Below are 22,411 nucleotides of genomic sequence, written 5' to 3'. Positions count from 1 at the left end.
TGCTGCTGGTGGAGCCTCAGTGCCCCAGGTCTGCCTGTCCTCCCTGCTCTGTCAGCAGTGCCCTTGGTGGCTGGTAGCTCTCCTCTGGTGATGGTGATGGGCAGTGGGGTTGCTGCCTGGGTTTGGTACTTAGGGTTGGGGACCTCCCTCCTGCACCTCACTCCTTCAAAAGCCAGCTTGGGGGTTTAGAAGGTGTCTGTCTAAACAGAAAGATGTCAGACATGAGCTGCTGGGCTGTTCCTGGTGAGTTGGTTTTGTTGTCAGCTTGGTTATTTTATCTCCTGTGAAATGGGGTCTCTGGGAGAGGAGGCAACATACAGAGGTGATATAGTGTTTTCAGCAGCCCAAAATTCTCTTTCTTTGCTTGCAGGCATTTCTGTTCCATTCCCCATGCCCATTTCCACGATACATCCAGCTAGACCATCCCAGCCATCTCTGGTCTAATGCAGGTGCCAGCAGGCAGGGATGCACCTTCCCAGGAATTTGGCTAGCTCTCTCTTCCATGAGCCTTAAATATTTTGGAGACAAAATCCTTGCCAGTTCGTAAAGATGATGCTTCATGTTCCCCAGCATCAGATCTCTGAGATCCATCTGGGCTTGGCATCATCCCCTTGGACATTTTAGGGCTGGGAAAGGAGTTGCTGTTTCAAGTTAAACAATAGCAGTCAGGCTGGCCTTGCTCCCTGCTGTATGGAATTGAACTCCTGAGTATCTCCCTGCCTAGAACAGGTGAAAAACTTGCTACAGAAAGCAACTCTCAAACTGGCTTTTTGACAGGTTCATGCACTGCTGTGGGCATCACACCTGCCCTGAGGGCCTTTGGGGACTAGACTGGACTTTGAGTTCCTCACTGTGGTGCCTGGAGAGCTGAGAGCAAGAACACAGCCCAGTAACAAAATCCTTAGTTTACAATAAACCAATCCTTTCCCTTTTCATTGAAGAGCTACGGCCATGGTAGCTGCTCCACCCCGCACAAGACCCATCTCAGATGAATGGTTTTGCACTGTCTTCACTGTGCACCATGACCTGCCCAATAATCACTTCACCAACAAATTGAACGAAGTATGTCTACTAAATAGCTCATTTTCCTTCAGCAGCTTGGGCACTTGGGCAATTTTACAGAGAAAAATGTGCCGGTAGAGGCCAAAAAATGTGGAAGAGAAGAGCCATTCCTTAATGACTCAAATATTTGCTGAAGCAAGGCAGCACCCTTGCTTGTGGCCTCCAAACCAGCCAAGCATGTACAAGATGTGGTTCCCATTCAAGTTTTTAAAGCTGTGTGATGACCCCTGTGCTCCCACCACACTCCACAGGTGGAGGGTCAGGCTGCCAACCACAGCCCATACCAGCAGAGTCACAGAATGGTTTGGGCTGGAAGGGACCTCAGAGACCACTTAGTTCCCATCTCCTTCCATGGGCAGGGATGCCACTCACTAGACAGGCTGCTGGTTGGTATCAGCAGGGTACAAAGAGTGTCTTACAAACAGGAACACATCACTGGAGTATTTTGGATTTCACAGCTTGCTTTTGCTCCCATGAATAGCAGATCTAGCAGTTTGTTTCCCTGCCTGTTAAACCAGCTCCTGGCGCAAGAAGCTGTTCCTCTGAGCATCCTGTCTCACAGCAGGACTTCCTCTGTGGGCTTTGCTCCAAGTCTGCAAAACAAGACTTAAATCTCCACCAGAAAGGTGGCTACCTTGAATTACAGAAACTTTCAGGCATGGGGAACTTTGTGAACATCCTCTTGCTTGGGCTTGCCCTTCCAGCTGTTACAAATGTCTCCAGCTGTGTTTCCCAAGAGCTGGCTAAGATTTGGCAATGGAAATGCAATGAAAGTTCAAAAATGTGCTACTCACAGGCAGAGTGGCTGCATCATCCGGGCTGGACCAGCCCTGCATCCCCACAGAGCTGCATCCCTGGGATGAGTTTGCTCTGTGTGACCATGCTCACTAGACCGACACGAGGTACACAGAAAACACTGCTTTATTGACTGCATTAGCCAACACATTGAGGAATGCAAAGGGGTTTCTTTTCATAAGCAATGGGCCATGGTCCCAATGTGTATTAAAGCATACACTGTATCTAAACAGGATGAAAATAATGGCAGACAGAGCTATTCCAAGGCAACACAAATAGCATGCATAATACAGTCTCACACAGAACGAGTTTGATAACATTATATTGCTTTAAGGATTAACTAACATGGAAAATGTACAAAAAGGAGAAATAGGTTTTTGCATTAATGAAAAATACATTTTTTCTCTACAAAGGAATTTCTAATACAAGAAAATAAATATTGCAACATAAGCCAAAAATAATTTAAAATTGCTCTTTTCAATATATTTTCAATATTTCTCTTTTGTATTAACAAATGGCACATCACGTTCTTTGAAACAAAGAAAACAGAAGGGTTTCTCCTCCTGTGACATTCATATCGTTTCCTGTAACTGATGTGAAGTGGGTTGTTTTGAATGTGGAATGGTGCAAACTGCAGGGGATTTCCTTAAAGAACAACCAAACCTCATGCCCTGCCCTGTAGCAGCATCTTCCTGCAGCCTGTATCCATCCTGGCTCCATTCTGCATCCAACCTTGGGGTGAGCTCCCTGGGACAGCAGGCATCCCAACCCCATAAAATAGGTGCAAGTGGAAAAAAAAAAAAAAGAAAAAAAAAAAAAAGAAAAAAATCAAAAGATGGGTCTGGGGAAAACAGGAGTGTGGAATGGGAGCTGTCCTGGGGAAACTCCCTCAATCATCAGGACTGGGGCTGGTGTGGGGCTGTGCTCCATCAGGGAATGATGCTTTCTGCATCCTCATCTCAACAGCGGCTGCTTCTCCAAGGAAACAGGTGCTCTTACAGTGCAAATGTCAATTCCTGCAGTTTATATATCTTAAAAGATAACATTTCTGTACTAAAATAAACCTTTTTTTCTTCTCTTTCTATTAATTTCAAAATACATTTACATTAACATCAAAAATATTTCCCTTGTGCATTTTCTCTCCAGAACACCAGACTCCCCTGCTCCGAGGATGCTCCAGGCAGGGGATGCTCTGGGGTGGCTGCAGCCATCCTGCCATGGTCCAGCCCTTGCTCAGCCCCAAAGCTCACCAGAGCCCTTTTCCTCCTCTCTATTCCTGCCATCCCATTCTTCTCCCTGCGCCCCACCAGCTCGCTTAGCTTTTCCCCCATCTCTTGATGGCAAAACACGATGCCTGGTGTTTTGGGAGTGTTTCAAACTGTGCTATTGCCCAGTGTTGGAGGTGCCAAGTTGGTTGTTCTTTAAAGTTTCCCCGTTTTTGCTTTCCTGTACTGAGAAGACAAGTAGTGCAGAAGCTGATGAATGGAACTGTGTACAGTGAAATTTGTGGATTGCTTTTTTTTTTAACCATAATTGAGTGAAGCACACGGAAGCAAGATTCATTAAAAGGCAGCATATTGATTATTGTTATGACTCGTATACTAGGATACTGGAGCTAAAGCTAGCAAGCCTGATAAGATAAACTAAGTCCTATTTACTGTATTTAACATTATCTGAACATACTGAGCCTTAATTAATGAGCAGATTTTCATTTCCAACCTCAATGGATTATGCTAATTTATAACAAAGGTAGTTCCTGTTTTGTTGGTATTTTGCTGTTTTTTGTTTTCTTTTTTTTTAACACTAATAACTTGTGTCACATTTTTCCCATCTGAGGAAGATTCCTTCCCAGGCACGGTCAGTCTCAGCCAGGTGAGTGTTGGGCTTAGGCAGGGCTGGGCATCCCACCCGAAGCCCCCACCGGTCGCCGTGTCTGGGATCAGCTGGGCTGTCATCGCTGATCTTTGCTGCAATTTTATCAATAATAAGGACTTTGGAAGGCTGATAAAGATGATGATCTACTCTAAAACATCAATCGAAATAGTCTCAGAGTTTCAAAAAGAAAGCTCACAGTGAAATGAGCAAAAAGCATCGGAAACCGAAATGGCAGGATGCGGTCTCGGAGCAGCAGCATCCCTCGGAGCAAGCTTGGAACCTAACGCCGCAGCAGTGTGGTATGAGTGTGTCTTTAGTCCTTGGTTGCTAAATAACTTCCAATTTTTTTTCATAATGACAAGTTTCCGGTTTCTGGCTGTGCTGCTTGACTGTCAAAATATTTCTTTGGCATCCACAAAATTCTTTGACTGACTGGTTTAACAATTGCAAGGTTTTTTTGTTTAGTGATGGGTTTAACCGGTTGCAGAAGTGTCCCAGGTTTGGGTTGGTTTTGTTTTTTTTTTTTTTTAGTTTTTTTTTAAAACATTTTTTTATTTTTAAAAAACAACAACAACAAAAGTTTCAGTGAATTCCTTTTTTTTTTGTTCCCTGAGCTCACACTGGGGTCACTCCAATAAAACACGTAGCATGACTTAACTGTGACCTTTGAAGCCAAAACCGAAGTAATGGTGCAATTAAGTGCAAACATGGAAATTCGCCTGACTTATAGGTAACATGGGCTTTTAAACAACATTTAAGGCTTATTGGGGACATTTTATGCATTAAATTATTGTAATATTTATAATGTCAGCTTCTGTGAATCACCCCTCCACAACGAGTCAACAGCTTGTAACCAGGATTTAAGGTAAAAAAAAAAACAAAAAAACAAACCAAAACAAAGGATGGAGAGGAATAAATTCACCATTTCCATTGTAGCATTTAGAAGGAAAACATAATAGTGGTGGCAAGGATTGCCATTTCCCCTCAGTGATGGCACATTTGGCCTTGGGGCCATAGTTTTGGTTTGTAAGGGGGATTTCAAATGTGCTGCCCTGGCATGGTGAGACCACAGCAGCACTGGAGGGAAGCATGGGCAAAAAAATTGCTCAAGCTCCCATGTTACACCAACCCTGACTCCCCATGGTGGTTTTAAAGGACGCTTTCCTCCTCCTCCATCCTGCCCCACATTTCCATTTTCCACTTGCTGATCTATTCACCTGAGTAAACCACTTCAGTGTTTCTAAGAACCTCAGTGAGGGCATGGACGGAGAGGACTTTTGCGTCCTGGCCCCTGGACGGATCCCAACCAGATGGAAAGGTGAGGGGAAAAATAATGACCAAGAGGTTTTTTCCCTAAAAATAGAAATGTAACATTGCTCTCTTCCACCCCAAGCGTTTTCCTCCAACAAGCTTTTTGTGCTTTAGTCATTATTTATTTTAGAATCGCTTATTTCACCTCCTTATCTCCACACACACAGGTGGGAATTTCCCCTCCCACAGCTGGCCACTGCCGGACCCTCTACTCGCTCCCTGCTCTGAGGGCAACCGTCCCAGGCAGAAATCTGCCCCTCATTAAATAATGCCCATTAATTGAACTGTCATCCCTGCAGAAAGCACGGGTACCGGCACCCTCCACCCTCTCAGCACCCTCGACACCGGTCCTGGTGGGTGCCAGCTCACATTCCCAGGAAGTGGGGTCTGGCAGGGAGCTGGGGAGGGACCACTGCTGTCACAGTTGTCGATGTCGGTGAAGCTGAAGCTGTATCTCAGGCGTATCGAGAAGAGAAAGACAACAGTGCCGAATTTCCAACTATATACACATATTAAAAACCCCCCTCGCTGTGATACCAGGCAGAAATTGGACATGGCAGTTGGAACTGGGTTGAGGCCTCATCGAGCCGGCGCGGTCGGAGGAGTTAGGATGCCAGGATGCTCATCCTGACGATGTCCTCGCCGGCCGTGTCCAGCTGGCCCCGCGGTGCCCGGCTGCCGCGGGACTCCCCGTCCGAGTCGCTCATCTCGGCGTCGGAGAAGTATCCGTCCGTGTCGGCGTCGAAGCGACGCAAGGGAGCTCCGCCAGCGCCGTCAGCCTTGGGGGGCTGCGAGCGCCGCGGCCCCCGGCTCTCCTTTGGTAATTTGAACCGCACGATGGTTTTGGGGCTACCTATGGAGTCAGGCACTTCGGCCACGGGGCTGGGCTCTGTCTGAGCGCAGCGCGGCGTCTCCTCCTCCTCCTCCTTGTTGACGCAGCCCCGTGTCCCAGCAGGGGGATGAGGCTCGCTGGCTTTCTGGAGAGAGCCCTTCCTGGCCACCTTTTTGGCCTCACCTGTCCCTTTGCGGTCGGTGGGAAGCTTTGCTGCCCCTTTTTCCGACTTGCTCGGTCTGGAATCCAGAGCGAAGGGCTTGGCGGGATCATCCGACAAGTTGCTGGCATTGTTAGTCCAGGGCTCTGAGCCCTCCGGGTGGCCCCCACCCACTGCAGAGGGGCTGCTCCTCGGCAGCTTTTTCTTAGTGTTCGTTCTCGTTCTGCTTTTCACTTTCTTTGTGGTCTCACTCTGCCTGAATGGGGACCTGAGGGAATGGTCCATCATGAAGCTCAGCAAGGTCTCCTCATCCTGGAGGAGCTCCTCGGAGAGGCCAGGGGTGCTGTCCTCATGGTGGGCGTTGTTGAGTGACCACTCGCTCATCGCCATGTTCTCCGCAGTGATCTGCACTGACTGCGCCAACCAGCTGTTGAAGAAGGTCCCATCAATGGGGAAGGAGGTTGACAACCCTGGGAAAAACAAGAGTGGAAGACTGCCTCAGAAACCAAGAACAGCTATGTTGCCCTCTATCACCATCACCCACTCCACCAAAACTCCCTGGCACTGGAGAAACACTCAAAAGATCAGCTATAACACACCACACCAGACAGAGAGCAGGGTTTACTCCAGCACTAGTGCTGAACTTGGGGTTCACTGAGGTCACAGCACAACAACCCGAGCAGTCCTTCACATCCAACTCTCCATAAACCTCTCTGAATCCAAACCAAGCTTCTTCCTTCAGCGAAGATGACAAGCAGTGACACATCCCAGCTAAGGTGGAAACACTCTCATGCAAAGGCAGAACACAAATAATTCAAGTGTAAGTTAAAAAATATGGTGACAGAGCAAGACTTGTGCCCAGACAGGGGATGACAGGCTCTCCAGGCAGCAGCTGCTGCAAGGCCACCACCAGAGCCAGGCAGCCAGTGTGGTGATGGGACCACTCCACTGCTACTTCTGCAGGTCTGAGAACATCTCAGAAGGCATGGAAACTGAAGAAGAGGAGCAGAGATGAAGGCTGGAATGGAAAAAGCTGAAAAACTTCCTTATAACGATCACTGGGAGCAAGAGTGAGCACTGTGGGCTGGGCTAATTGGGTCCAATTAGCAATGGGAAGGTGCACACCTACACAGGCACAGGCAGTTTTAATCTCTGAAACAGAAACCCATGGGTTCAACATTTGAGTTGGTTTTATGGATGGAGGAAAAATGAGGTCTAATTCTGGATTTCAGGAAGAGCTTTCCTTTGAAACAGTCAGTCTAGCAACAGAGAGGGAAAGAGCAGTGGCCCGGGCAGGGTGACTCATGCCCGCGATGTTTGCTGGTAGCAGTGTTAGCCTTACATCACTCTCACCTGTGAGCAGCAACACAGGCTGTGACCCTGCACCTCCTGCAACTCACCACAGCCTTTTTGGAGAAGACAGCACCCCACCCTGACACCAGCCCAAGGCAGAGAAGGTGAAGCAGGAGCAAGGATGAACTTTGGGCATTGCGTGATGCCCAAATACCAAAAAGCCCAAGTTGTGTGGGCAAGGGCATTGCCCAGCTCACCTTCCCCAGCCCTGCTGTGATGACAGCAGTCCCAAGGGATGCTTCAAATCCTTCACAAAATGCAGAAGGTAACAAGACCTTGGTGAAGCTTTGGGTCAAGTTGCCTGGTTTCCCAAGCTCGTAGCCATGCAGCTTTCCTCTGAGATTCTCCAGCCTCCATTGTTTGCTGGAATTTGCCCCAGTAAATCTAAAACTTCTTTAGCCAAGAACAGAGCAGAGACAGAATGAGTGCAAAAGCCCCATTTCCAAAGATCCACCAGCTCTGAGATGACCAGAAAGCAGTATAGTCAGGTGAGCAATGTGCAAAGCAGAACAAGGCAGGGTGGTCCAGACCACCAGACCTCCCACAGAAATGCTCTGTACCCCCTGGAGGGTTTTACAGCATCTCCAGACTGCCTGAGAGCCTCACAGGACCAGTGCTCCCCTGTGCCCTGGCAGTTAGGCACACATGAACTCATCACCTTCTGCCTCTGCTGGTGGAGGTGGCAGCACCAGAGGAAGTCAAGCAACAACCCAATTCCATGTAAAAACCATATGCAGTTGTCAAGGACCTTGTCCAAAACAACCTTTTTGTTCTGTTTCTTTTTCTTCCCCCAGTCCTGCCTGCTGCTGTAGGCGACGGGGACTTGCTGGAGGTGGCTGAAGCATCTGTAGGGCCAGACTCCTCACCCCCTGAGCAAATTCAAGAGATGGATGTGCTCTGTGCCTGACTCTTGGATGTTCCTGCACCACTGGCACAACCAGCATGGCCATATGTGCCATGGATGGTCATGAAACCTCACAGCCCACGTGCTGTACTCACCATCACTGCACAGCACAGAAGGCACAGGGGAGCAGCCCTGCCATGGGGTGGGTAAGTCTGATTTTATCACCTGAAAGTGAAATCCCGCTCCAGCAGCACACCACAGGTTTTGTAACACATTCTCCCAATCCTGGAGCTACAGAGGGGAATTTTAAATCCCCTGCCCTGCCAGTGAGCATGTTTCTGACCCAGTCTCTCTGGCAGGACCTGGATAACTCAGGCTGATTCCCACAAAGGAGAGATGGAAAGTGTAATTCCACCATGTTACGTGCAGGAGGGATCAGGGGCTGGGACTCCTAACCCTGCTCCCCAAAACAGGGAGCCTCCAGCATCACGGGTCAACTCTGCGCCATAAAATCAGACTTACCCAGTTGTCCCAAAACAGTTTCGTTGACCGATTTCCTTTTCTCTGTCTTCTCAGGACTATTTTTTCTACCATCTCTTCCTTTCCTTCTTGGGTCACTTTTCTTACCCTTTGTCTTCTTCCCAGTTTGTTCTGGCATTTTTTAGAAAAAAAGGAAAACGCCGTGTGAGACGAGGCATCAGGGATGCTGCGGTGAGCAAGTTCCCCTGGGGCACACCCCTGCAGTGGAGATGTGGAGCAGACCTGCAAACAACTCCAAGCCAAAGGGAGAACAAGGGCCACTCTTTGGCCAGCTGTAGGCTAAGTCTCTACACGTTAAGAAAATCTTAATCCTGCAGGTTATAAAAAAAGGAGATTTTAGCCTTGGAGAGGAGTGGCCACAGGAGCAGCCCCACTGAAGCAGGTGGCTTGCTGGAGATTCTACAGGCACAGACCTGGACTTTGGGGTGAGGACCCACTAGGGAGTAACCCCAGATCCTGCTCAGACACCTTGCAGGAGCCATGGTGACCTATAAACCTGGTGCTGTGTCACCCATCACCAACAAGAGCATCTCCAGAAGGGATTCAGCTGCACAGCCAGACTGGCAGAACAATGGTACCAGCAGTTTTAAAGCCAACCTTGATTTGACCTTTTGACAAAACTATGCAGGAGTGAAAAAACCCCAAAGTGATACAGGTACATGAAGTAGGAAAGATGACCAGGAATGCCAATGGAAAGGCAGGGATCTAACTCTTAGCTGTAAAGACATTCAGCTAAAAATTAGCATTTCCTAAATGGCTTTGAACTTCTACTGGATGTATTCCTCTTGGGTAAACAGGACAAATACCCTATAAAAGTACAAGTTGTATTGCCAAGTAAAATACTTTCAGCCGTTTTTACTTACTCTGTTAGGCCATTCTTCTCCAGAAGTCCATGCTAAAACTTCTATTAATTTTCAGTGAGGGAAGGATATTGCCCTTAAACCAAAATGTGGATGGCTCATGGAAATGGAGGCAAGACAGGCAGTTTTTCAGAGTCTGGCCCACATGCCAAACAATGATCTTAAGGAAGAAATCAGTTTATTGTGTCAGCCAGCAGCAAATCCTCAGCAGAGAGGCCATGGGGTGGATGGGTCAGAGGGAATAACCTCGGCTCTCCCCCTGCAGCAGCAGTGGAAATGTACTGGGTGAGCAGGGGAGAGACTCTGCATTGCACCTGCCTGAGTCTGAATTAACAGAGGATTTACAGTCCTGGAGTTGCCAGCCAGGAACCCCTCCTGACCAAAGGACTTACAGAAAGAAAGAAATGCAAAAGCAAATTCGGTATTTGCTACGTTCCTGCCAAGTAATGGGAGGAAGGCAGACACATTTTTCACTTTGCTTACAAAATCAAAATCTAACTTTGTTTAGACAGCACAACGGGGCTAAAGAGAAACCCGAGCAGCACTTTTTGAAGAGGAACCTGTCAAAATAGTAGCCGTGTTTCAAAGCCAGACAGTGTTTACTTTCCACTCAGTGCAAGAAAAATACAGGGAAGAGAGGACAGTTCACTTTACATGGGAAGTTCTCACTGATTTTATTAAGAATCTCCTGCTTAAATGATCATTTGACAGCGGGAAAAATAAACCCCTCCTGTTCTGAGTTTTGTGTGGGAGCCAGTCCAAAAAAACCTTTGTGCCAAAACCATCTTTGGAACAACCCCAACAGATCTCAGTCGATGGCTACTGTAACAGCAGCTAAAAACTGCCCTCATCCTGGTGAAATAATGGAGACTTCTTCCTTTCTCCTAGGAACCCCAGGTATGGAGAGCACCCTGGTCAGGAGCTGTGGGGGAGGATGCTAATGGAACCAGCCCCACTTTCCAAACCAGTAAGTGCTTTGTAATGCTGGAAAAGGCAGCAGAGAGTTATCCAAAGCTTTGGTTCCACTGGATGCTCAGTATCTGCAGCTCCTGGTGTGGTCTTGGCAAGGGAACCCCGTCTGAGCTCAGGACACTCTACAGACTGATGCTGAAAGGCACTCGGGGCCCTAATGTCCCCCTGGCATGGGAAGGACCCAGATGCCCAAACCACCTGGAGACCCCAGGACTAAATTCCTGGAGCTGGGCTGTTTCCCTGGCAGCAGGGACTCATGGGAGCTGGGTCCCAGAGGAAGCAGTCAGTCCCTGCTCAGGCTCAACCAGTAAGTTCCCCTCTCCTGGGGGAGACAAGCAGCTCAGCTCGGTCGGTTCAGAGTGGAGAAGTGCAAATGCCAGCCAGGCAGGGCAGGAGAGAAGGGCATCTGCATTGCAAGGTCTGAAGTGATCCTTGCACACCAATCCCCACCAAGCCACCCTCCCTCTGTGGGTTTGTCTTTGATCACTCACCTTTAGGCAGAACAAATATCATGGGCACAGCAGCCATGCTTTTCTCAAGTACACCCGTGACATTTTTGGGAAGGGCAATCGCACAGCACCGACACTGGGCAGGGCAGACAACCCCAGAACACCACCAGCAGAGCCTCAACATCAGCTCCCCATCACTGGCTGGCATCTGCACCCCACTGGTGAGGCTCCCAGCTCACCTACTCCAGCTCTCCCTGGGAGGAGTTTGCCCAGCATCCTAAAGTCCCCTGTGATGCCTCAAAACCCACAGAAGCTGGCAGTGACAGCACATGGCAGGTGGTGCTGCTGGCTAGGGCGGTGAGGTGGGGGTCCAGCTCAGGAATAACGTGCACATAACACCCTGGGTGCCAGGGAATGGGTGTGCAACGTGGGGTCCCAGTCGGTGGAAACACAATTTGTGTGTGCTCAGACTGCTGAGCTGTACCTCTGGTCCAGTAAGGACATGTGGAGCAACAGAGAGTATGACTGGGACTGGGACTTACAGGACTGGGATTTACAGGAACCACATCACCCCAGAGCACACCCTGGGGCCCCAGCCCTCCTGTGCCCCATCGCTGCCTGGCCTTGGATATCAAGAGGAATTTGCATGGGCCTGAGTCACAGACATCTCAGCATTCACATTCCTCTGCCTCCAAAACTTCAGTCAAAGGAGACTTTTGTCAAGGAAAGCTCAGCCCAGACAGTTCCTGAAGAAACCCCAACCATGTGATGGCTTCAAATACAACTCCAAAGCCACAAACACAACAACCGTCGGAAGCAGCTGCCAAAGCACCAGATGCTGCTGCTGGAAAAACTGTTCTGCAGCCATGGGGTCTGGCCTGCCCTGCCACAAGGCAAAGGAGGAGAAGGAGGAGGGAGCAGGAGCTGTGGGCTCCGGCACTGCTTGTGCAAAAGGAAAAAAAAGTAGGACAAAAGGAAACCAGCTTTATTTCAGCTCCTTAGTAGAAGTTGGCAGAGGCTTTGCAGTCAGCAGCATGATCTCCACTAAGGGGTATGTGAAGCAGGGAGCTGCAGCTGACCGGAGCTAAAGGAGCTGGTCTCCTGGAGCAACAGACTCCCCACCAGCAGCTTAACCCTTGATTCTTGACAGAATGCTCAAAGGCATCTGCAAAGAGCCTGAAGCAGGGCTTCCACCCTGTGCCAGGGAGCCAGCTGCAGAGCAGCCCCATGCCCAGAATGTGCCATCTCCTCCCAAGCAGTCCCAGCTCACAAAAGTCACCAAATACTGTCTTAGCATCCCCACCTAAGCAAATGCTTGGTCCTTCTGACTGATTTCTGGGAAGGGGAGGCTCAAGAGGGATCTGTGAAAACAAAAAGCTCCAGCACTCCAGTCACCCAGAGTCTGGTTTTATTGAATGTTTCTGAGTCAATATATGAACCATGCCAAAATAACATATCAGGGGAGGGGACAGCTCTGGCTTCCCTGGTGAGGGGAGCTGGGGCACGCAATTTGGCTTCAGTGGGAAGCATCTGTGAGAATGAGTTTTGTGGTACTGACCTGGGTAAAGATCTTTTTCAATAAGCTTCATCTGGAGATGGAAGATCTGCTCCTGCAGTTTACAAATGGTGTGTTTCATTTTCTCCCGTCTTGTCACCATGTAACAGAGATTTCTAACCTACAGAAACACAAGAAACGGCGTCTGTTTTAGGCAGGGTCAAAGCAGGTCCCCTCAAGCTGTGCTGCTGCTCCTGCTGCCTAGGGAAATCCCCACTCCCTGGGATTCCATCCTTTTCACCTCACCATCATCTGTGCTGCACTCCTACCATGGCCCTTTGGGTGAGCCAGGGCTAGCAGTGAGGGCTTTTGATCCAAACTGTGTGGTACCAATGGGAAAAACCAAGCAGTGAGTAATTCCAAGCCCAAACACCTCCATCCTGGCTCCAACAGCCAGGACCCCACGGAGGGCAGGAAGGCTGGGAAAGGAAGATGCTGTAGAAGGAGCATTATACCACAGTCATGCAAAGGGCCAGCACCAACCATCTGAGCACTGTGCTGAGTCCTTGGCCCAGCAGCTGCATCATGCACATGTTCTGTTCACACCTGACATGGCCACCTGCACAAAAAAATGCCAAATTCAATGAAGCAGCTTGGTGCCCTGAGTCAATGCACCAGTTCTCATACACAAATTGCACTTTTGCAGAGAGGGATAAACCCTCTTCCCACAGCCAGTGCAGGGAAGGGACTGAGCTGGGATGGGGATGTCAGAGCCTCACAGAACTGCCCTAAAGCAGATACCAGGAAAAAGCATAGAAAATACAGCAAAATACACTGGTGGTGTTGACCCAGGTCAGCAGCTGGAGCAGCTCCCTACCTCAAATCTGGCCCCTCCATATGGTTATTTACACTTGCTCCACAGCTACCTGCAAATCACTGGTGCATTGTGTCCCAGTTCAAGAACTTTCATTAACCATGGCAGTGGGGTTGGAAGAAGATGATCTCTTAAAGACCCTTCTAACCCAACCCATTCTATGATTACCTGAAGCTCTGAACACAAACAGCAAAGCACAAAATGTAACTGCTCACGTGAGCCAGTGCAGCAGCAGCTAAACCTTGCTGCTGATAAACACCCCCAGTAGCACAAGATGACAGAGCTATTGCTGATAGCTCCTGGCACCTGGCACTTGATGAGTTTCAGTGCCATGCTTTTGCCAGCCCCACGTAAGGTGGCTGGAGAGCCAGGCTCTGGCACTGCTGCCACAATGGACATCAAGGCTTTTGGAGCAAGCAGAGGCTTTCAGCTGCAGAGCATAAAATGCTAATGGCAGCTAACAGGATTTGACAGCATTTACTCAGCTTTTTGATGCTCTGAAAGAGCAAAGCTGACTGTAACAAGGTAAGGAGGAGGTGGCCTGAATAGGGGAACATGCACATGGGTATGTCCACACTCACATGTGACCCTGATGTCTCCGATTCCTCCCCTCCTCATGCTCACACCCTTCTGTGCAGAGAATATTTCCAGGCTTGGGGGACTGTCCCAACGTGGCCAGGAGCCTCTGTGCCTCTCACAACAACACAGCAAGCCAGGACATCATCTCACGCTTACCTCATATCTGCCACCAAAGGCTGTGAGGGCAGCAGGACAACTGCAGTCAAGACTAGTACTACCTCACTAAGGACAATTTGGGAATGTTTAGAAAAAAAGGAGAAAAAGCTACTCTTTTGTTGTTGTTGTTGAATCCCCTAGCTGTAAATACAGGGCAGGGAGTTATATAGTGTATTTTACTATGTTCTCTCTTTTTCTTTCTGGATTGAAGAAAACATCAAACTATTTCTTTATGAAGAAAACAACTGCTTCTGGCAACCTGACTCTTCAAGAGTTTGGCCATATCTCTTCTCTATGATTTGATATTCCTGGAAGAAAACATTACTTTAGCTTTGCTTAGAGATTGCTGGTATTTACCCACACTTACACAGCTCAACACCATCCAGAGCTGCTTCCCCAAGCCAAGTTTAGATGCTGGTGTGAAAGCCTGGAAACCACAGCTTTTTGTTAAAGCTAATTTAAACACACAGTCCTTGGAAAAAGTTTTTTTAAAAAAGGCAAAGAGGGTTAAAAATGTCCAAAAATAAAATGGAGGGACTGTATTAGGATTCCCAGGTAATAGCTTTAATTTGCTGACACTGTGAAGTACAGAAAAGTCAGGGATTAAGAAATTACAGAGAGAACCACCATCATTCTGGCTGTCCCCATGTCATCTGCTCTCTGTTTCTGCCTCTCAAACTCCTGGACCCCTATACCATTATCAGCCTCAGAATCACTTCTGCCAGATTAATTGCTGAAATTGCTAAAATCCAACATGACGTCCTATGGACACCCTCTGAACGCCTTCAGAGCTTTTGAGGCTGCTCCTCTGATCCCAATTTGATGTGATTCCTCACTATTTGCAAGTGAAACAGGGTGGCCATGACCTGCCAGATGCAGGATCAGATACCTGGGATGCTCTGCTCACAATTGGATTTAAACCCCTATCACCCATCTGAGCACTGGACTTTGATCTGGCTGGTGTTTATTGTTCCACTCTTGGAAGCAGAACAAACAAACAGCTCTTCCAGGGCCAGGCAGTGAAACCTGGCAGGGAGTTGCTAAGCAGAGGCTGAATGCTGATGGGCACACCCCACAAAGCCTGGAGGCAATTCTGGAAAATGAGAAATCTGGTAAAACACAGAGTTTTGACACAAAGAAATCAAAGAGAAGCTGCCGTGAGCAAAGCGTGGTACCCAGGGATGCACAGTGGTTCAGTGCAGCTGGAAAAGCCAAGCTGGAACAAAAGGAAGCAGCAGGAGGCTGGTTTAGATTTACAGTATAGAGCAGATGAGGGGAAAAAGTGAGTTGAACTTGTCACCCTCGGATCAGGCAGATGCAGCCTGTTGCTGGAGACCCACTAATGGTGGCACCAGCCCAGCACAACACAGAGATGGAAATGTGGTAAGTAAAGGCAGGAACAAAGCGGGGACAGACTGGCAGAGGGATGGCAATGATGACCACAGGGATGAAAGCCCACAGAAGGACAGAAAATAGACCAGTAGGTTCAAATACAGCTATTTCTACACAGAAGGAGGCTCTCAGGCTCCAGGATCCACAGGGGAGGTGGGTGCAGCAGGGGACCAGGGCAGGCTGGTCCAAAGCTGAACCCCCACCTGGACATGAACACAGTGCCCACCCACACTGCCCTTCTCCCCATAGGTTCAGTTATGCTACAGACCCACAGCAGCTTGAAGAGAGGGTTCAGGGTTCAGGGACATGCAGGGGCAGCATCCCCACCACCTTCACCTCCCAGGGAACTGCATGTCACCTACAGCACCCTCAGCCCCTGCTCAGGAAACCACAGCATTGTATCCACCAGGTCAGAACAATGCTATTTTCCTGCTTTCCTTCTTCCTTGCTCCTAGAGACTCCCTAAGGCGTGGGTGGGTGGTCTAACAGAGACCTGGGCAAGGGCAATGGATTCACCCCCCTGGCAGGAACAGGAGAGAGGGGACCAGGCAGGGCTTGGGTATTAAGCAAAGGAGGAGAAGGAGCTTGGGCTGTGCGTGCCAAGCTCAGCATCCCTGCCCTGCCTGTCCCTGTGCCACTGCTGCCGTGTGCTACGCCCCTGTGCCTCCCCAGCAGCAGCACTACTGCACCTGTCCCCTCTCTGCCATCTCACCCCAGGTTCTGTGTGTGCTTCTTCTTCCCCTGTGCTTCTTCCTCTTGATGCTTCTCACCTTCATGGCTGCTGCTCCTCTCCAGCCTCTGCCCCATCCCTGCTCCAGCCCTCTCTGCAGCCATGACAGCCACATCCACAGGCAGCTGCACGGTGTGGCAGCAGCCCAGCCCAGGGAGCTCTGGCACCACTTGGGCACTGGTGCTCCACCAATGCTCCCTTCTCACCCAAAAAGCTGCTGTGGAGGCTGCATCCTCTGCTCTGGCTGGGAGGATTCATGGATGCCCTGCACCACTGGGAGCTGCAGGTGCCTGCATCCTCCATCTGCATCCTCTGGCCTGGCTCTGCCTCTGCCAGCAGTTCCCTGAGGAGCTGACCCACTTTTGGCTGCAGCAGGGCAGGGGATGCCCAGTCCCACTGGCCCTGCTCTCACTCTGCCTTTCACTCATCTTTGATGTTTAATCTAAGTAAATAACGATGTGTTCCCAAGCCTTGCTGCTGCAAAGCATCTGAGGGGCAACGCAGGATAGTTTTGTGAAACTATTTAGGTATAGTGGACATAGCCTGAAGCATCATCTGCCTTCCATCCACCCAGCCCTGCCTTGGCTCTTCCTGCACACATTTGTTCTTTTGAACACTGGATGAGCCCAACACTAACTTATTCCCTCAATGTCAATGTTCTGGCAGTGATGATGTACACACACCGAGCACTGCTAAGTTTCTGAATGAAGATGAAAGAACAAAACTGTAAGGGGAGTCAAACTGAGTCAGGGAGAACAGGGCTTGTGCTGTCTGTGGGTGCCAGCAGCCCTGATGGGTACACCACTGAAGGAGAAGCTGTACTCACCCTCTCCAGGTCTTGCCTGAGGTGCATGAAGAGCTTTAAGCGTCGGTAGAGAACATCCTGCTCTTGCTGAGCCAAGTTGTCCACTTCATCCGTTTTTGGTGTCAGCAGCGGTTTGTTGGAGTTTGCTTTCCTCTTCAGCTTCCAGTACTGGTAGACAAAGTCCACCAGTGATTCACTTAAGTCAAGGTTCTCTGCCACCTCTGAAGGCTTCACGAGCTCATAGAAGTCCTCCTCCAGCTGCTGGAGCTTCTGCTTCCGCAGCGTGACCTTCTCCAAGTCCAGCTGGGCTTGGTCAGGCTCTGTCCGTGCCTCCTCGGGCAACTTGGTGGCCCCGGTGCTGTGCTCAAGGCAGAAGGACTTGAACTTCACTTCATCGTTGTCTGCAAGGATAGTCCGCATGTCGAGGTTGTGGTCGAAGGCGCAGGTGACGTGGAACGCGGTGACACAGGCGGGCATGGAGCACTGCGGGAGAAGGACAGGGCTCAGGGCCAGGCACCATCGCTGAGGGGACACTCACAACACAACAGGCAACGTGGGCATGCCACCAACCCAGGGAGACCTTCAGGGTGACACCTGCCATGAAGTGATGGATGCTCCGCAGCAGGAATCCCTGATGGAGGAACACCTATATTGCCCCAGTCGCAGAGACCCAAGGGCCCAACACCACAAACACAAGCAGAAGAACCCCAGAGTTCAATAGGTGGCATTTTCCCACCTAACCTTCTTTAATCCACCTCTGTAATGGGCCCTGCTCATCTCTCACCTACCATAACCAGAAGCTTCCAATGGTTCTTCCAACAAGACACGTCCAAAGCCAAAGAACAGCACGTGCCAATGGGATGCTTAAGACTGTCAGTGGATTTCTCCTGATGGAGAGATGCTCACCTCTATTTCACCCTCAAGCTACTCTCCCTCTGTTATCACATCTAAAGCCAATATGCCATTTTTACTGGAAGCATACAGAACATGGCAAGATTTAGGAGTGAACATGGGATCTAAGAAGCAGGAAATACTCCTAAATGCCTTCCTCCTCAGGAAATTACACAGCCTCTAACTTGCTCCATTTAAAAAAGAAAAAAAATACAGCTGGAGCAAAACATCACAAAATGAATACTACAGAACTTTTACATTGGCTACAATGTTGTCAAACATGCATCAGAACAATTTTTTTAATGATGTTCCAAACTTACCTCAGGCTTAAATTACATTGGATCCCACAGGAAACAAATCTCAGCCTGGTGTCCTACAGAGGAACTCCCAACAGCCACCTGTGCCTGTATCCATGTCAGCACCTTCTCCCCCTCCACTCATTAACTGTTTTTAATGGCTCAGAGTGTCAGGTAATTATTTCAACCATAATCCATAAGAAATCAGTCTATTCCAGCTGCTAATGACCAGTTAAACTGCAATAATGAGACCTTTTAAGTGGGCTATTACTGTAGGCACTACTTTGGCATTAATACAAGAATTGTTCTTGTGGGGGATGAAGATGCACTTGTGGCCTGAAGGACCAGGTGGAGGCATGTGGAATTTCCTGAATGTTGATGACAAACCATTTAGTTTAACTGGGGCTCTGCTGCACCTTAATTATCAATAAGAAAAATATATTCTGGTAGTAGCTGAGGAACAGAAGTTTTACAGCTTTTTATCATCATCCCATCCATCAGCCCTGAATCCTGCTCAGGCACCCAGGGGCAAACTTTTGACGCTGCTGCTTTTAGGTATTTTCCTTTGAATTTTTTTATGAGTCTGCTGGTACTCAAGAAGCTGCCAGGACCAAGAAAAGCACAGGCAAGCATTGTCCAAATCCTTCACTTCCAGAGCTCTCCAGGCCCTGCTCCAAAGCCTCAGAGTGCAGTGGGAAGAGCTGGATGCAGCTCTGACTGTACCAGCATGGCTCTGGGCAGCAATGCTGGGCACTAAGTTCTGCAGGGACCACAAGCAAGCTGATTATGAACTCTGACACCACCTTCATCCAGTTTAAAAATGGCCATTTGGTCCTAATTTCAGTCTGAAATTGTTCACAGAAATATCTGGTAACTTGCAAAAGTCAACTCCTTCTGCTATGCTGCTGGCACTCGCTTGGAGCCTGGCATTGTGAGGGAGCCACTGATGCTCCCTGTGCCAGCCCAGGGCACTCACCACCGCAGCGGGCAGAGGGTGCCTGCCCTGCCACCCTGGCCTGCCCCTGGGACAAGCCCTGTCACAGCCACACACGCAGCTGAAGCACCAGCTCCATTCCCAAGTATTTATTTTTGGCAATGAAGGAGGGACAGAGGGAGCCCAGCCTGACTTGCAGCTTCCAGATTTACTCAGGGCAGTCAGTATATCACACGCTGGCTTTGAAAGCACACACAGTGCTGTCCCTTCCCTTCTGTTTCTGCCATCAGTGCTAAAAACAGCATTAACAACACGCCCATGTCTTCTGCCAGGACAGTGTCCTGCTAACAGGAATGACCATCACTCCACCTTAGGAATAAAGCAAATCCAGTGACACTCATCCTGGATCTCTCTACTCCAACAGATGGCAAGCAGCACTTGTCAGAAACTGTGCCCAAAATGCAAACAGAAAATAATTGGCAGTTCAGCTGACAGGGCAACAAAGAAAGATACCTGGTCGGCTACAGCCACAGAGGGACGCTGGATAAACTAACGATAAAAACATATTGATCCATCCCAGAATGGCGCTGGAACGAAGCCACTTGTGGCAGGAGGGAGGGATCTGCCACAGAATGAACCAGGCTCAAAAGACTGGAGCAGTCCCCGCTTCGTTATCGATTGTGCTTCATTATCTTACGGCACCTTTCATTCAAGCACTTCAGCACACTTTGCTTATCCAGGCAAATCCATTCCCAAATAAAATTCTGAGAGAGAGAGAGGGTAAAAACTGCCCCAGAGACTTAAAGTGGGCTCCTAATTAGTCCTAAAAATCATTCTTACTGGGAAGAAACAGAGAGATGATTTTAGTTGCCAAGGTCATTCAAACAGAAGTTTAGCAGCTTGCAGTGGTGCCCTGCTGCAGTTTGGGGCTGAGGGGAAGGAAGTGGCTCCTCCAACAGACCTGCGAGGGGAGCTCAGGAAGGAAAAATTAATTACCGGTGCTGAACACTGGCCAAGCCATCAGACACAACACTTCTGCATCCTTAAAAAACTACCATGTGATTTTTCATGACCACAGATGGTCTGGAGCCTGGTAGAGCTTCTCAGCTAAAAATGGCAATTTCAGCCTCACAGACTCCTCGGATATGTGGGGCAGAGGATGGATGGGACTGGGGCAGCATGGGCAACACACTCTGCTCTTATCCCTGATGCCTTTTCAGGACTACAGGCAGAAGACAGCTTAGGGAACTACCAGTTATTCCAGTGGATGAGGACCAGGGGCACTGCTTGCTTAATGGGAGGGGGCGGCAGTGGGCAGAGAAATGATGATGAATGGGGGAGTGATGGAGGATATTTCCAAGGGCTTTTTCTCCAAAAAGTGACAACAAAAAGAAAGCTGGAAGATGATGACTTCTTTGGAGAAACTTGCCAACAATTAAGAGAGCCCTGGCATTCTGTGCTGCCTCTGTGATCTCTTCCAGTCGCTCTGACAAGCAAGGAGGAGGGAGCAGAGTCCCAAAAAAGCATGGTCAGGACTCAGGCTGCTCCGGAGTCTGGCTCCTGGCACTCTCTTTTCCATCTCAGAAATGCAAACAAGAAAATTCCTCCTGCATTCTGAGCTCTCTGGCATCTCCTGATGTCTGACCACAAGAACCACCATGAAGTAATGACTTCCCCTTAACAGGAGTCAGGCAAAGGGTGTCTCCAGAGCTGCATCCCTGCACAGCATCCAGTACTTTAGGCTCGGTCACGGTCACACCAAGTTACACTGGGCTCATAGCTCTGTACCAGAGAGCAGGGGTTGAGTTATGTGCAGCAGCAAGGCCAAAAGCATGGACAGAAGCAGGGAGACCTTTCTCGAGCTTCTCTGAGTTTTTTTCCCTTTTGATGGTCAAATTTAGATGGGGGAAAAACACCTCCACACACAGAGGTCCCTACAAAGACTTCTCGTGTTTGTCTCTGCAAATGTGGCTGAGGTGGGTGTTTTCTCAAGCTGCAGTGCTGCCTCTGAGATGCCCTGCTTGGATGACAGTCCTCTACTCCTCCAGCCTGCCTCTGAGATTTCACCTTCACAAAACCCTCTTAGCCACTTGGAAAACTCCCTCCTGGAAGCAGCTTCCTTCTTTCCACAGACCTGCCCACCTGCAGCACCTGACTGCTGCTGCCAGGAACAAACACCCAATGCTTTTGCAGAAAACAACATCCTCCTTTCAGAGCTGGGTCACCCAAAACCCAAAATGCTGACAAGGGTAGATCCCACCTGCATAAACAAGCACTAGCAAAAATGTGCTTCATAAAATACACTCCATAAAATATGCTCCAGAAAATATGCTCCATAAACATAAGCTTTCAAAACAGAGCTCTGTGTCATGGATGAGTACAGAGCGTATTTATTTACCTATGGGTGTTAATTTACCCCTTAAATAAAGGCACTGCCTGCTTTTTTGTCACTTCTCCCCCTTTTCCTTGAAGCAAAACCACCCCGCAGGCACACAGCAGGGTGGCCTCAGCAAATGCTCCGGTGGCAATCTCGTGAAGACTTAAACCATCTGAGCACATGAGGCAGCAAGGCTCCTGTTCTGTCTCAGGTGACCTTTAATGCAGATCCATTCAGTACCCAGGCTCTCACAGCTCCCGTGTCATGATGGCACTAAGAGGATGAAGCCTGAGAGACACTGAATTCTTTTTGATGCTGCCAAGCCTGTTTGCTTCCTTCCCTGCCCCTCTGTTCTTTGAAAGCAGTTGCCATTCTGACACAGTATCTCCATCTGGCAGGGTGAATAAGCACCCAGAGCCATCAAAAAAATGAGTCAATGCGACAGATTTAAAGAAGTATTGTGAGATTTCATTTCAAACTGTGGGGATTACTTTTAAATAGCTGCCTTTAAGGTATTAAACCCAAGGCAACAGCACAAACACAGCTCAGCACTGCAGAGCTCCTTTCCCTGTTGTCTTTCTGCCGCCAGCCAGCAGCTCCTGGTCTATGGTCACTGCTGCAAACACCGACTTACACCGTGCAGCTCCTGCTGAGGTACCAGAGCTGATCACTTGGGGTCAGGACACATCCCTAAATTTCTCTCAATTTTTCAAAGCTTAATGGCTATCCTCTGGGACCACCAATACATCACACTGGCCAAGCAGCTGGAAGGAGGGAGAATCATGGAGTTCAGCAGGGCTCCCCAAATGCCTTCACACCAAGAGTGCTG

The 22,411-nt window shown here is 49.1% G+C and overlaps 1 protein-coding gene across 4 annotated transcripts in view; it reads right to left on the bottom strand.

Annotated features, from left to right (window-relative positions):
• Positions 1-1,965: 1,965 nt before the first annotated feature.
• JADE2 (jade family PHD finger 2) overlaps positions 1,966-22,411 on the bottom strand; it is a 72,287-nt gene continuing 51,841 nt past the window's right edge. For 3 of the 4 annotated variants that reach the window (XM_053990975.1, XM_053990976.1, XM_053990973.1), the window contains 4 exons: positions 17,106-17,567; positions 12,612-12,729; positions 8,755-8,883; positions 1,966-6,505 (listed from right to left, as the gene is read on the bottom strand). In XM_053990975.1, the coding sequence (XP_053846950.1) occupies positions 5,649-6,505; positions 8,755-8,883; positions 12,612-12,729; positions 17,106-17,567 (1,566 nt within the window). In that variant the 3' untranslated portion in view covers positions 1,966-5,648. The remainder of the gene's footprint in view (positions 6,506-8,754; positions 8,884-12,611; positions 12,730-17,105; positions 17,568-22,411) is intronic. The other variant, XM_053990974.1, reaches the window with a different exon arrangement.

This window comes from Vidua macroura, chromosome 15, assembly GCF_024509145.1.
Source record: "Vidua macroura isolate BioBank_ID:100142 chromosome 15, ASM2450914v1, whole genome shotgun sequence".
In the NCBI taxonomy this organism is placed as follows: Eukaryota; Metazoa; Chordata; class Aves; order Passeriformes; family Viduidae; genus Vidua; species Vidua macroura.
Note: the sequence above shows the minus strand (reverse complement) of the source record. Positions and strands in the feature narration are given on the sequence as shown.